Genomic DNA, 16,038 nt, shown 5'->3' on the forward strand with positions numbered 1-16,038 from the left:
GGTGTGGAATCGCTGGTAGTGATGGGGGGTGTGGAATCGCTGGTAGTGATGGGGGGTGTGGAATCGCTGGTAGTGATGGGGGGTGTGGAATCGCTGGTAGTGATGGGGGGTGTGGAATCGCTGGTAGTGATGGGGGGTGTGGAATCGCTGGTAGTGATGGGGGGTGTGGAATCGCTGGTAATGATGGGGGGTGTGGAATCGCTGGTAATGATGGGGGGTGTGGAATCGCTGGTAATGATGGGGGGTGTGGAATCGCTGGTAATGATGGGGGGTGTGGAATCGCTGGTAGTGATGGGGGGTGTGGAATCGCTGGTAGTGATGGGGGGTGTGGAATCGCTGGTAATGATGGGGGGTGTGGAATCGCTGGTAGTGATGGGGGGTGTGGAATCGCTGGTAGTGATGGGGGGTGTGGAATCGCTGGTAGTGATGGGGGGTGTGGAATCGCTGGTAGTGATGGGGGGTGTGGAATCGCTGGTAATGATGGGGGGTGTGGAATCGCTGGTAATGATGGGGGGTGTGGAATCGCTGGTAATGATGGGGGGTGTGGAATCGCTGGTAGTGATGGGGGGTGTGGAATCGCTGGTAGTGATGGGGGGTGTGGAATCGCTGGTAATGATGGGGGGTGTGGAATCGCTGGTAATGATGGGGGGTGTGGAATCGCTGGTAATGATGGGGGGGGTGGAATCGCTGGTAGTGATGGGGGGTGTGGAATCGCTGGTAATGATGGGGGGTGTGGAATCTAGTAGTTTCCAGATTAGTTTCCGGTTATTAAGATGTGTCTTTCATAAACATGAACCATTCAGGAGTTTTAAAGAAACAAGATGCTTTTATTCATCTAGTTGCACCAGAGGAACTACAGTAGTGGCCCACTGGAAGTAGTGAAACACACATAAGGTGGAGGTGTGCGTCACCACCTCAGCAGGTCTCACGCAGCAACACACGTCGTCCTTCGCTTGCAGCTAGAAGCTGTTAAACTAAACACAAGTAAAACAGGAGTATTTGGGTTATAAGTAAGAGTCGCTGATAGCCAGGCTCAAATAAGACTTGTAGAAGTGCCACCTTCATATGTTGCTGTTCACAGGACTGGTTGCCCAATACAGACAGATCCCCACATGGGTTTAAACTCTCCAATGCACAGAAAATAATCCTGATCTGAGCTCAGTCTGAACCTGGTTTGGAGGCAGAATCATGTTTCAGATAAACACAAACACTCAGCTGGACACTAAAGGAGGTTCTGTTTATTACTCATAACCGGACCATGCAAGCAGGCTGCAGGGCTAGAAAACCAGGACAGAAAGAAAACAGCTGGGATCCATCCTGAACTGGTTCATCGAGGGGAGATGCTGCTGCAGAGCTACATCTGCTGAGTGGAGTTCCCATTCCAGGTGTTGTTGTCATCCTCGCTGTCCTCCTGAGTCCTCAGCCGGCAGATCTTTCCATCTTTCTTGAAGTCCTTGGGACGGCTGTCCAGGGATTGTTTGGAGGGAGCGTCTCTGAACAGATGGAGAGCAGAAAAGGTTTTTACAGGAGGAAATGATAGCATATTCCACCTCCTGCTGGTAAAGAGAAGCTAAAGGTGAGAAACAATCCGGAGGAAAACCAGGATAAATCGAAAGCTGGAAAGCCAGGATAAATCTAAACTGGAAAACCAGGATCAATCTCAAGATAGAAAACCAGAATTAATCTCAAGCTGGAAAACCGGGATAAATCTAGAGCTGGAAAACCAGGATAAATCAAGAGCTGGAAAACCAGGATCAGTCCCAAGTTGGAAAACAAGGATAAATCTAAAGCTGGAAAACCAGGATAAATCTAAAATTGGAAAACCAGGACTATCTAGAGCTAGAAAACCAGGATCAATCTAAAGCTGGAAAACCAGGATCAATCTAAACTGGAAAACCAGGATCAATCTCAAGCTAAAAAAACCAGAATAAATCTCAAACTGGAAAGCCAGGATCAATCCCAAGCTGGAAAACCAGGATAAATCTAAAGCTGGAAAACCAGCATAGATTTAAAACTGTAAAACCAGGATAAATCTAAAGCTGCAAAACCAGGATAAGTCTAAACTGGAAAACCAGGATCAATCTCAAGCTACAAAACCAGAATAAATCTCAAAGTGGAAAGCCAGGATAGATCCTAAGCTGCAAAACCAGGATAAATCTAAAGCTGGAAAACCAGGATAAATCTAAAGTTGGAAAACCAGGCCTATCTAGAGCTGGAAAACCAGGATAAATATAAAGCTGGAAAACCAGGATACATCTCAAGCTGTAAAACCAGGATAAATCTAAAGCTGGAAAGCCAGGATAAATCTAAAGCTGGAAAGCCAGGATAAATCTAAAGCTGGAAAACCTGGTTCAATCTAAAGCTGGAAAACCAGGATCAATCTAAGGCTGGAAAACCCGGATCAATCTAAAGCTGGAAAACCAGGAAAAATCAAAAGCTGGAAAACCAGGAAAAATCAAAAGCTGGAAAACCAGGATCAATCAAGAGCTGGAAAACCACGATCAATCTCAAGCTGAAAAACCAGGATCAATCTAAAGCCGGAAAACCAGGATCAATCTAAAGCCGGAAAACCAGGAAAAATCAAAAGCTGGAAAACCAGGAAAAATCAAAAGCTGGAAAACCAGGATCAATCTAGAGCTGGAAAACCAGGATCAATCTAAAGCCGAAAAACCAGGATCAATCTAAAGCCGGAAAACCAGGATCAATCCCAAGCTGGAAAACCAGGATAAATTTAAAGCTGGAAAGCCAGGATAAATCTAAAGCTGGAAAACCAGGAAAATTTGAAACTGCAAAACCAGGATGAATCTAAAACTATAAAACCACGATCAATCTAAAGCTGGAAAACCAGGATCAATCCCAAGCTGGAAAACCAGGCTAAATCTAAAGCTGGAAAACCAGGAAAATTTAAAACTGGAAAACCAGGATAAATCTAAAACTGGAAAACCAGGATCAATTTCAAGTTGGAAAACCAGGATCAATCCCAAGCTGGAAAACCAGGATAAATCTAAAGCTGGAAAACCAGCAAAATTTAAAACTGGAAAACCGGGATAAATCTAAAACTGGAAAACCAGGATCAATCCCAAGCTGGAAAACCAGGATCAATCTCAAGCTGGAGAACCAGGATAAATCTCGAGCTGGAAAACCAGGATAAACCGAAACTGGAAAACCAGGATCAATCTAAACTGGAAAAGCAGGATCACTCTAAACTGGAAAACCAGGATCAATCTCAAGCTAGAAAACCAGAATAAATCGCAAACTGGAAAACCAGGATCAATTCCAAGATGGAAAACCAGGATGAATCTAAATTTAGAAAACCAGGATCAATTTAAAGCTGGAAAACCAGGATACATGTCAAGCTGTAAAACCAGGATACATGTCAAGCTGTAAAACCAGGATCAATCTAAATATGGAAAACCAGGATCAATTTCAAGCTGGAAAACCAGGATAAATCTATAGCTGGAAAAGGAAGATAAATCTGAAGATGGAAAACCAGGATAAATTTAAAGCTGGAAAACCAGGATAAATCTATAGATGGAAAACCAGGATCAATCTAAAGCTGGAAAACCAGGATCAATTTCAAGCTGGAACAACAGGATCAATCTAAAACTGGAAAACCAGTATAAATCTAAAGCTGGAAAGCCAGGATCAATCTAAATATGGAAAACCAGGATCAATTTCAAGCTGGAAAACCAGGATAAATCTATAGCTGGAAAAGGAGGATAAATCTCAAGCTGGAAAACCAGGATAAATTTAAAGCTGGAAAACCAGGATAAATCTATAGATGGAAAACCAGGATCAGTCTAAAACTGGAAAACCAGGATCAATCTAAAGCTGGAAAGCCAGGATAAATCTAAAGCTGGAAAACCTGGTTCAATCTAAAGCTGGATAACCAGGATCAATCTAAAGCTGGAAAACCCGGATCAATCTAAAGCTGCAAAACCAGGAAAAATCTAAAGCCGGAAAACCAGGATCAATCTAAAGCTGGAAAACCAGGATAAATCTATAGCTGGAAAAGGAGGATAAATCTCAAGCTGGAAAACCAGGATAAATTTAAAGCTGGAAAACCAGGATAAATCTATAGATGGAAAACCAGGATCAGTCTAAAACTGGAAAACCAGGATCAATCAAAAGCTGGAAAGCCAGGATAAATCTAAAGCTGGAAAACCTGGTTCAATCTAAAGCTGGATAACCAGGATCAATCTAAAGCTGGAAAACCCGGATCAATCTAAAGCTGCAAAACCAGGATCAATTTCAAGCTGGAACAACAGGATCAATCTAAAACTGGAAAACCAGGATAAATCTAAAGCTGGAAAGCCAGTATCAATCTAAATATGGAAAACCAGGATATATGTCAAGCTGGAAAACCAGGATACAACTAAAGCTGGAAAACCAGGATCAATCTAAAGCTGGAAAGCCAGGATAAATCTAAAGCTGGAAAACCTGGTTCAATCTAAAGCTGGATAACCAGGATCAATCTAAAGCTGGAAAACCCGGATCAATCTAAAGCTGCAAAACCAGGAAAAATCTAAAGCCGGAAAACCAGGATCAATCTAAAGCCGGAAAACCAGGATCAATTTCAAGCTGGAACAACAGGATCAATCTAAAACTGGAAAACCAGGATAAATCTAAAGCTGGAAAGCCAGTATCAATCTAAATATGGAAAACCAGGATATATGTCAAGCTGGAAAACCAGGATACAACTAAAGCTGGAAAACCAGGAAAATTTGAAACTGCAAAACTAGGATAAATCTAAAACTATAAAACCAGGATCAATCTAAAGCTGGAAAACCAGGATCAATCCCAAGCTGGAAAACCAGGATAAATTTGAAACTGCAAAACTAGGATAAATCTAAAACTATAAAACCAGGATCAATCTAAAGCTGGAGAACCAGGATCAATCCCAAGCTGGAAAACCAGGATAAATATAAAGCTGGAAAACCAGCAAAATTTAATACTGGAAAACCGGGATAAATCTAAAACTGGAAAACCAGGATCAATTTCAAGCTGGAAAACCAGGATAAATATAAAGCTGGAAGACGAGTAAAACTTGAAACTGGAAAACCAAGATCAGTCTGAAACTGGAAAACCAAGATCAGTCTGAAACTGGAAAACCAGAATAAATCTAAAACCGGAAAACCAGGATAAATCTAAAGCTGGAAAACCAGGATAAATCTAAAGCCGGAAAACCAGGATACATGTCAAGCTGGAAAACCAGGATACAACTAAAGCTGGAAAACCAGGATCAATCTAAAGCTGGATAACCAGGAAAATTTGAAACTGCAAAACTAGGATAAATCTAAAACTATAAAACCAGGATCAATCTAAAGCTGGAATACCAGGATCAATCCCAAGCTGGATAACCAGGATAAATTTGAAACTGCAAAACTAGGATAAATCTAAAACTATAAAACCAGGATCAATCTAAAACTGGAAAACCAGGATCAATTTCAAGCTGGAAAACCAGGATAAATATAAAGCTGGAAAACCAGGATAAATCTAAAGCCGGAAAACCAGGATCAATTTAAAGCCGGAAAACCAGGATACATGTCAAGCTGGAAAACCAGGATACAACTAAAGCTGGAAAACCAGGATCAATCTAAAGCTGGAAAACCAGGATCAATCTAAACTGGAAAACCAGGATCAATCTCAAGCTAAAAAAACCAGAATAAATCTCAAACTGGAAAGCCAGGATCAATCCCAAGCTGGAAAACCAGGATAAATCTAAAGCTGGAAAACCAGCATAGATTTAAAACTGTAAAACCAGGATAAATCTAAAGCTGCAAAACCAGGATAAGTCTAAACTGGAAAACCAGGATCAATCTCAAGCTACAAAACCAGAATAAATCTCAAAGTGGAAAGCCAGGATAGATCCTAAGCTGCAAAACCAGGATAAATCTAAAGCTGGAAAACCAGGATAAATCTAAAGTTGGAAAACCAGGCCTATCTAGAGCTGGAAAACCAGGATAAATATAAAGCTGGAAAACCAGGATACATCTCAAGCTGTAAAACCAGGATAAATCTAAAGCTGGAAAGCCAGGATAAATCTAAAGCTGGAAAGCCAGGATAAATCTAAAGCTGGAAAACCTGGTTCAATCTAAAGCTGGAAAACCAGGATCAATCTAAGGCTGGAAAACCCGGATCAATCTAAAGCTGGAAAACCAGGAAAAATCAAAAGCTGGAAAACCAGGAAAAATCAAAAGCTGGAAAACCAGGATCAATCAAGAGCTGGAAAACCACGATCAATCTCAAGCTGAAAAACCAGGATCAATCTAAAGCCGGAAAACCAGGATCAATCTAAAGCCGGAAAACCAGGAAAAATCAAAAGCTGGAAAACCAGGAAAAATCAAAAGCTGGAAAACCAGGATCAATCTAGAGCTGGAAAACCAGGATCAATCTAAAGCCGAAAAACCAGGATCAATCTAAAGCCGGAAAACCAGGATCAATCCCAAGCTGGAAAACCAGGATAAATTTAAAGCTGGAAAGCCAGGATAAATCTAAAGCTGGAAAACCAGGAAAATTTGAAACTGCAAAACCAGGATGAATCTAAAACTATAAAACCACGATCAATCTAAAGCTGGAAAACCAGGATCAATCCCAAGCTGGAAAACCAGGCTAAATCTAAAGCTGGAAAACCAGGAAAATTTAAAACTGGAAAACCAGGATAAATCTAAAACTGGAAAACCAGGATCAATTTCAAGTTGGAAAACCAGGATCAATCCCAAGCTGGAAAACCAGGATAAATCTAAAGCTGGAAAACCAGCAAAATTTAAAACTGGAAAACCGGGATAAATCTAAAACTGGAAAACCAGGATCAATCCCAAGCTGGAAAACCAGGATCAATCTCAAGCTGGAGAACCAGGATAAATCTCGAGCTGGAAAACCAGGATAAACCGAAACTGGAAAACCAGGATCAATCTAAACTGGAAAAGCAGGATCACTCTAAACTGGAAAACCAGGATCAATCTCAAGCTAGAAAACCAGAATAAATCGCAAACTGGAAAACCAGGATCAATTCCAAGATGGAAAACCAGGATGAATCTAAATTTAGAAAACCAGGATCAATTTAAAGCTGGAAAACCAGGATACATGTCAAGCTGTAAAACCAGGATACATGTCAAGCTGTAAAACCAGGATCAATCTAAATATGGAAAACCAGGATCAATTTCAAGCTGGAAAACCAGGATAAATCTATAGCTGGAAAAGGAAGATAAATCTGAAGATGGAAAACCAGGATAAATTTAAAGCTGGAAAACCAGGATAAATCTATAGATGGAAAACCAGGATCAATCTAAAGCTGGAAAACCAGGATCAATTTCAAGCTGGAACAACAGGATCAATCTAAAACTGGAAAACCAGTATAAATCTAAAGCTGGAAAGCCAGGATCAATCTAAATATGGAAAACCAGGATCAATTTCAAGCTGGAAAACCAGGATAAATCTATAGCTGGAAAAGGAGGATAAATCTCAAGCTGGAAAACCAGGATAAATTTAAAGCTGGAAAACCAGGATAAATCTATAGATGGAAAACCAGGATCAGTCTAAAACTGGAAAACCAGGATCAATCTAAAGCTGGAAAGCCAGGATAAATCTAAAGCTGGAAAACCTGGTTCAATCTAAAGCTGGATAACCAGGATCAATCTAAAGCTGCAAAACCAGGAAAAATCTAAAGCCGGAAAACCAGGATAAATCTAAAACTGGAAAACCAGGATCAATCTAAAGCTGGAAAACCAGGATAAATCTATAGCTGGAAAAGGAGGATAAATCTCAAGCTGGAAAACCAGGATAAATTTAAAGCTGGAAAACCAGGATAAATCTATAGATGGAAAACCAGGATCAGTCTAAAACTGGAAAACCAGGATCAATCAAAAGCTGGAAAGCCAGGATAAATCTAAAGCTGGAAAACCTGGTTCAATCTAAAGCTGGATAACCAGGATCAATCTAAAGCTGGAAAACCCGGATCAATCTAAAGCTGCAAAACCAGGATCAATTTCAAGCTGGAACAACAGGATCAATCTAAAACTGGAAAACCAGGATAAATCTAAAGCTGGAAAGCCAGTATCAATCTAAATATGGAAAACCAGGATATATGTCAAGCTGGAAAACCAGGATACAACTAAAGCTGGAAAACCAGGATCAATCTAAAGCTGGAAAGCCAGGATAAATCTAAAGCTGGAAAACCTGGTTCAATCTAAAGCTGGATAACCAGGATCAATCTAAAGCTGGAAAACCCGGATCAATCTAAAGCTGCAAAACCAGGAAAAATCTAAAGCCGGAAAACCAGGATCAATCTAAAGCCGGAAAACCAGGATCAATTTCAAGCTGGAACAACAGGATCAATCTAAAACTGGAAAACCAGGATAAATCTAAAGCTGGAAAGCCAGTATCAATCTAAATATGGAAAACCAGGATATATGTCAAGCTGGAAAACCAGGATACAACTAAAGCTGGAAAACCAGGAAAATTTGAAACTGCAAAACTAGGATAAATCTAAAACTATAAAACCAGGATCAATCTAAAGCTGGAAAACCAGGATCAATCCCAAGCTGGAAAACCAGGATAAATTTGAAACTGCAAAACTAGGATAAATCTAAAACTATAAAACCAGGATCAATCTAAAGCTGGAGAACCAGGATCAATCCCAAGCTGGAAAACCAGGATAAATATAAAGCTGGAAAACCAGCAAAATTTAATACTGGAAAACCGGGATAAATCTAAAACTGGAAAACCAGGATCAATTTCAAGCTGGAAAACCAGGATAAATATAAAGCTGGAAGACGAGTAAAACTTGAAACTGGAAAACCAAGATCAGTCTGAAACTGGAAAACCAAGATCAGTCTGAAACTGGAAAACCAGAATAAATCTAAAACCGGAAAACCAGGATAAATCTAAAGCTGGAAAACCAGGATAAATCTAAAGCCGGAAAACCAGGATACATGTCAAGCTGGAAAACCAGGATACAACTAAAGCTGGAAAACCAGGATCAATCTAAAGCTGGATAACCAGGAAAATTTGAAACTGCAAAACTAGGATAAATCTAAAACTATAAAACCAGGATCAATCTAAAGCTGGAAAACCAGGATCAATCCCAAGCTGGATAACCAGGATAAATTTGAAACTGCAAAACTAGGATAAATCTAAAACTATAAAACCAGGATCAATCTAAAACTGGAAAACCAGGATCAATTTCAAGCTGGAAAACCAGGATAAATATAAAGCTGGAAAACCAGGATAAATCTAAAGCCGGAAAACCAGGATCAATTTAAAGCCGGAAAACCAGGATACATGTCAAGCTGGAAAACCAGGATACAACTAAAGCTGGAAAACCAGGATCAATCTAAAGCTGGAAAACCAGGATCAATCTAAACTGGAAAACCAGGATCAATCTCAAGCTAAAAAAACCAGAATAAATCTCAAACTGGAAAGCCAGGATCAATCCCAAGCTGGAAAACCAGGATAAATCTAAAGCTGGAAAACCAGCATAGATTTAAAACTGTAAAACCAGGATAAATCTAAAGCTGCAAAACCAGGATAAGTCTAAACTGGAAAACCAGGATCAATCTCAAGCTACAAAACCAGAATAAATCTCAAAGTGGAAAGCCAGGATAGATCCTAAGCTGCAAAACCAGGATAAATCTAAAGCTGGAAAACCAGGATAAATCTAAAGTTGGAAAACCAGGCCTATCTAGAGCTGGAAAACCAGGATAAATATAAAGCTGGAAAACCAGGATACATCTCAAGCTGTAAAACCAGGATAAATCTAAAGCTGGAAAGCCAGGATAAATCTAAAGCTGGAAAGCCAGGATAAATCTAAAGCTGGAAAACCTGGTTCAATCTAAAGCTGGAAAACCAGGATCAATCTAAGGCTGGAAAACCCGGATCAATCTAAAGCTGGAAAACCAGGAAAAATCAAAAGCTGGAAAACCAGGAAAAATCAAAAGCTGGAAAACCAGGATCAATCAAGAGCTGGAAAACCACGATCAATCTCAAGCTGAAAAACCAGGATCAATCTAAAGCCGGAAAACCAGGATCAATCTAAAGCCGGAAAACCAGGAAAAATCAAAAGCTGGAAAACCAGGAAAAATCAAAAGCTGGAAAACCAGGATCAATCTAGAGCTGGAAAACCAGGATCAATCTAAAGCCGAAAAACCAGGATCAATCTAAAGCCGGAAAACCAGGATCAATCCCAAGCTGGAAAACCAGGATAAATTTAAAGCTGGAAAGCCAGGATAAATCTAAAGCTGGAAAACCAGGAAAATTTGAAACTGCAAAACCAGGATGAATCTAAAACTATAAAACCACGATCAATCTAAAGCTGGAAAACCAGGATCAATCCCAAGCTGGAAAACCAGGCTAAATCTAAAGCTGGAAAACCAGGAAAATTTAAAACTGGAAAACCAGGATAAATCTAAAACTGGAAAACCAGGATCAATTTCAAGTTGGAAAACCAGGATCAATCCCAAGCTGGAAAACCAGGATAAATCTAAAGCTGGAAAACCAGCAAAATTTAAAACTGGAAAACCGGGATAAATCTAAAACTGGAAAACCAGGATCAATCCCAAGCTGGAAAACCAGGATCAATCTCAAGCTGGAGAACCAGGATAAATCTCGAGCTGGAAAACCAGGATAAACCGAAACTGGAAAACCAGGATCAATCTAAACTGGAAAAGCAGGATCACTCTAAACTGGAAAACCAGGATCAATCTCAAGCTAGAAAACCAGAATAAATCGCAAACTGGAAAACCAGGATCAATTCCAAGATGGAAAACCAGGATGAATCTAAATTTAGAAAACCAGGATCAATTTAAAGCTGGAAAACCAGGATACATGTCAAGCTGTAAAACCAGGATACATGTCAAGCTGTAAAACCAGGATCAATCTAAATATGGAAAACCAGGATCAATTTCAAGCTGGAAAACCAGGATAAATCTATAGCTGGAAAAGGAAGATAAATCTGAAGATGGAAAACCAGGATAAATTTAAAGCTGGAAAACCAGGATAAATCTATAGATGGAAAACCAGGATCAATCTAAAGCTGGAAAACCAGGATCAATTTCAAGCTGGAACAACAGGATCAATCTAAAACTGGAAAACCAGTATAAATCTAAAGCTGGAAAGCCAGGATCAATCTAAATATGGAAAACCAGGATCAATTTCAAGCTGGAAAACCAGGATAAATCTATAGCTGGAAAAGGAGGATAAATCTCAAGCTGGAAAACCAGGATAAATTTAAAGCTGGAAAACCAGGATAAATCTATAGATGGAAAACCAGGATCAGTCTAAAACTGGAAAACCAGGATCAATCTAAAGCTGGAAAGCCAGGATAAATCTAAAGCTGGAAAACCTGGTTCAATCTAAAGCTGGATAACCAGGATCAATCTAAAGCTGCAAAACCAGGAAAAATCTAAAGCCGGAAAACCAGGATAAATCTAAAACTGGAAAACCAGGATCAATTTCAAGTTGGAAAACCAGGATCAATCCCAAGCTGGAAAACCAGGATAAATCTAAAGCTGGAAAACCAGCAAAATTTAAAACTGGAAAACCGGGATAAATCTAAAACTGGAAAACCAGGATCAATCCCAAGCTGGAAAACCAGGATCAATCTCAAGCTGGAGAACCAGGATAAATCTCGAGCTGGAAAACCAGGATAAACCGAAACTGGAAAACCAGGATCAATCTAAACTGGAAAAGCAGGATCACTCTAAACTGGAAAACCAGGATCAATCTCAAGCTAGAAAACCAGAATAAATCGCAAACTGGAAAACCAGGATCAATTCCAAGATGGAAAACCAGGATGAATCTAAATTTAGAAAACCAGGATCAATTTAAAGCTGGAAAACCAGGATACATGTCAAGCTGTAAAACCAGGATACATGTCAAGCTGTAAAACCAGGATCAATCTAAATATGGAAAACCAGGATCAATTTCAAGCTGGAAAACCAGGATAAATCTATAGCTGGAAAAGGAAGATAAATCTGAAGATGGAAAACCAGGATAAATTTAAAGCTGGAAAACCAGGATAAATCTATAGATGGAAAACCAGGATCAATCTAAAGCTGGAAAACCAGGATCAATTTCAAGCTGGAACAACAGGATCAATCTAAAACTGGAAAACCAGTATAAATCTAAAGCTGGAAAGCCAGGATCAATCTAAATATGGAAAACCAGGATCAATTTCAAGCTGGAAAACCAGGATAAATCTATAGCTGGAAAAGGAGGATAAATCTCAAGCTGGAAAACCAGGATAAATTTAAAGCTGGAAAACCAGGATAAATCTATAGATGGAAAACCAGGATCAGTCTAAAACTGGAAAACCAGGATCAATCTAAAGCTGGAAAGCCAGGATAAATCTAAAGCTGGAAAACCTGGTTCAATCTAAAGCTGGATAACCAGGATCAATCTAAAGCTGGAAAACCCGGATCAATCTAAAGCTGCAAAACCAGGAAAAATCTAAAGCCGGAAAACCAGGATCAATCTAAAGCTGGAAAACCAGGATAAATCTATAGCTGGAAAAGGAGGATAAATCTCAAGCTGGAAAACCAGGATAAATTTAAAGCTGGAAAACCAGGATAAATCTATAGATGGAAAACCAGGATCAGTCTAAAACTGGAAAACCAGGATCAATCAAAAGCTGGAAAGCCAGGATAAATCTAAAGCTGGAAAACCTGGTTCAATCTAAAGCTGGATAACCAGGATCAATCTAAAGTTGGAAAACCAGGCCTATCTAGAGCTGGAAAACCAGGATAAATATAAAGCTGGAAAACCAGGATACATCTCAAGCTGTAAAACCAGGATAAATCTAAAGCTGGAAAGCCAGGATAAATCTAAAGCTGGAAAGCCAGGATAAATCTAAAGCTGGAAAACCTGGTTCAATCTAAAGCTGGAAAACCAGGATCAATCTAAGGCTGGAAAACCCGGATCAATCTAAAGCTGGAAAACCAGGAAAAATCAAAAGCTGGAAAACCAGGAAAAATCAAAAGCTGGAAAACCAGGATCAATCAAGAGCTGGAAAACCACGATCAATCTCAAGCTGAAAAACCAGGATCAATCTAAAGCCGGAAAACCAGGATCAATCTAAAGCCGGAAAACCAGGAAAAATCAAAAGCTGGAAAACCAGGAAAAATCAAAAGCTGGAAAACCAGGATCAATCTAGAGCTGGAAAACCAGGATCAATCTAAAGCCGAAAAACCAGGATCAATCTAAAGCCGGAAAACCAGGATCAATCCCAAGCTGGAAAACCAGGATAAATTTAAAGCTGGAAAGCCAGGATAAATCTAAAGCTGGAAAACCAGGAAAATTTGAAACTGCAAAACCAGGATGAATCTAAAACTATAAAACCACGATCAATCTAAAGCTGGAAAACCAGGATCAATCCCAAGCTGGAAAACCAGGCTAAATCTAAAGCTGGAAAACCAGGAAAATTTAAAACTGGAAAACCAGGATAAATCTAAAACTGGAAAACCAGGATCAATTTCAAGTTGGAAAACCAGGATCAATCCCAAGCTGGAAAACCAGGATAAATCTAAAGCTGGAAAACCAGCAAAATTTAAAACTGGAAAACCGGGATAAATCTAAAACTGGAAAACCAGGATCAATCCCAAGCTGGAAAACCAGGATCAATCTCAAGCTGGAGAACCAGGATAAATCTCGAGCTGGAAAACCAGGATAAACCGAAACTGGAAAACCAGGATCAATCTAAACTGGAAAAGCAGGATCACTCTAAACTGGAAAACCAGGATCAATCTCAAGCTAGAAAACCAGAATAAATCGCAAACTGGAAAACCAGGATCAATTCCAAGATGGAAAACCAGGATGAATCTAAATTTAGAAAACCAGGATCAATTTAAAGCTGGAAAACCAGGATACATGTCAAGCTGTAAAACCAGGATACATGTCAAGCTGTAAAACCAGGATCAATCTAAATATGGAAAACCAGGATCAATTTCAAGCTGGAAAACCAGGATAAATCTATAGCTGGAAAAGGAAGATAAATCTGAAGATGGAAAACCAGGATAAATTTAAAGCTGGAAAACCAGGATAAATCTATAGATGGAAAACCAGGATCAATCTAAAGCTGGAAAACCAGGATCAATTTCAAGCTGGAACAACAGGATCAATCTAAAACTGGAAAACCAGTATAAATCTAAAGCTGGAAAGCCAGGATCAATCTAAATATGGAAAACCAGGATCAATTTCAAGCTGGAAAACCAGGATAAATCTATAGCTGGAAAAGGAGGATAAATCTCAAGCTGGAAAACCAGGATAAATTTAAAGCTGGAAAACCAGGATAAATCTATAGATGGAAAACCAGGATCAGTCTAAAACTGGAAAACCAGGATCAATCTAAAGCTGGAAAGCCAGGATAAATCTAAAGCTGGAAAACCTGGTTCAATCTAAAGCTGGATAACCAGGATCAATCTAAAGCTGGAAAACCCGGATCAATCTAAAGCTGCAAAACCAGGAAAAATCTAAAGCCGGAAAACCAGGATCAATCTAAAGCTGGAAAACCAGGATAAATCTATAGCTGGAAAAGGAGGATAAATCTCAAGCTGGAAAACCAGGATAAATTTAAAGCTGGAAAACCAGGATAAATCTATAGATGGAAAACCAGGATCAGTCTAAAACTGGAAAACCAGGATCAATCAAAAGCTGGAAAGCCAGGATAAATCTAAAGCTGGAAAACCTGGTTCAATCTAAAGCTGGATAACCAGGATCAATCTAAAGCTGGAAAACCCGGATCAATCTAAAGCTGCAAAACCAGGATCAATTTCAAGCTGGAACAACAGGATCAATCTAAAACTGGAAAACCAGGATAAATCTAAAGCTGGAAAGCCAGTATCAATCTAAATATGGAAAACCAGGATATATGTCAAGCTGGAAAACCAGGATACAACTAAAGCTGGAAAACCAGGATCAATCTAAAGCTGGAAAGCCAGGATAAATCTAAAGCTGGAAAACCTGGTTCAATCTAAAGCTGGATAACCAGGATCAATCTAAAGCTGGAAAACCCGGATCAATCTAAAGCTGCAAAACCAGGAAAAATCTAAAGCCGGAAAACCAGGATCAATCTAAAGCCGGAAAACCAGGATCAATTTCAAGCTGGAACAACAGGATCAATCTAAAACTGGAAAACCAGGATAAATCTAAAGCTGGAAAGCCAGTATCAATCTAAATATGGAAAACCAGGATATATGTCAAGCTGGAAAACCAGGATACAACTAAAGCTGGAAAACCAGGAAAATTTGAAACTGCAAAACTAGGATAAATCTAAAACTATAAAACCAGGATCAATCTAAAGCTGGAAAACCAGGATCAATCCCAAGCTGGAAAACCAGGATAAATTTGAAACTGCAAAACTAGGATAAATCTAAAACTATAAAACCAGGATCAATCTAAAGCTGGAGAACCAGGATCAATCCCAAGCTGGAAAACCAGGATAAATATAAAGCTGGAAAACCAGCAAAATTTAATACTGGAAAACCGGGATAAATCTAAAACTGGAAAACCAGGATCAATTTCAAGCTGGAAAACCAGGATAAATATAAAGCTGGAAGACGAGTAAAACTTGAAACTGGAAAACCAAGATCAGTCTGAAACTGGAAAACCAAGATCAGTCTGAAACTGGAAAACCAGAATAAATCTAAAACCGGAAAACCAGGATAAATCTAAAGCTGGAAAACCAGGATAAATCTAAAGCCGGAAAACCAGGATACATGTCAAGCTGGAAAACCAGGATACAACTAAAGCTGGAAAACCAGGATCAATCTAAAGCTGGATAACCAGGAAAATTTGAAACTGCAAAACTAGGATAAATCTAAAACTATAAAACCAGGATCAATCTAAAGCTGGAAAACCAGGATCAATCCCAAGCTGGATAACCAGGATAAATTTGAAACTGCAAAACTAGGATAAATCTAAAACTATAAAACCAGGATCAATCTAAAACTGGAAAACCAGGATCAATTTCAAGCTGGAAAACCAGGATAAATATAAAGCTGGAAAACCAGGATAAATCTAAAGCCGGAAAACCAGGATCAATTT

At 39.3% G+C, this 16,038-nt stretch overlaps 1 protein-coding gene across 2 annotated transcripts in view; it reads right to left on the reverse strand.

Moving 5' to 3' along the window:
* Nucleotides 1-1,218: 1,218 nt before the first annotated feature.
* The window catches only part of ubxn4 (UBX domain protein 4), a 131,031-nt gene continuing 116,211 nt past the window's right edge, over nucleotides 1,219-16,038 (reverse strand). For both annotated transcript variants that reach the window (XM_079253733.1, XM_079253732.1), the window contains exon 13: nucleotides 1,219-1,493. In XM_079253733.1, coding sequence (XP_079109859.1) covers nucleotides 1,355-1,493 — 139 coding nt within the window. In that variant the 3' untranslated portion in view covers nucleotides 1,219-1,354. The remainder of the gene's footprint in view (nucleotides 1,494-16,038) is intronic.

This window comes from Telmatherina bonti, assembly GCF_933228915.1.
Source record: "Telmatherina bonti genome assembly, chromosome: 15".
NCBI lineage: Eukaryota > Metazoa > Chordata > Actinopteri > Atheriniformes > Telmatherinidae > Telmatherina > Telmatherina bonti.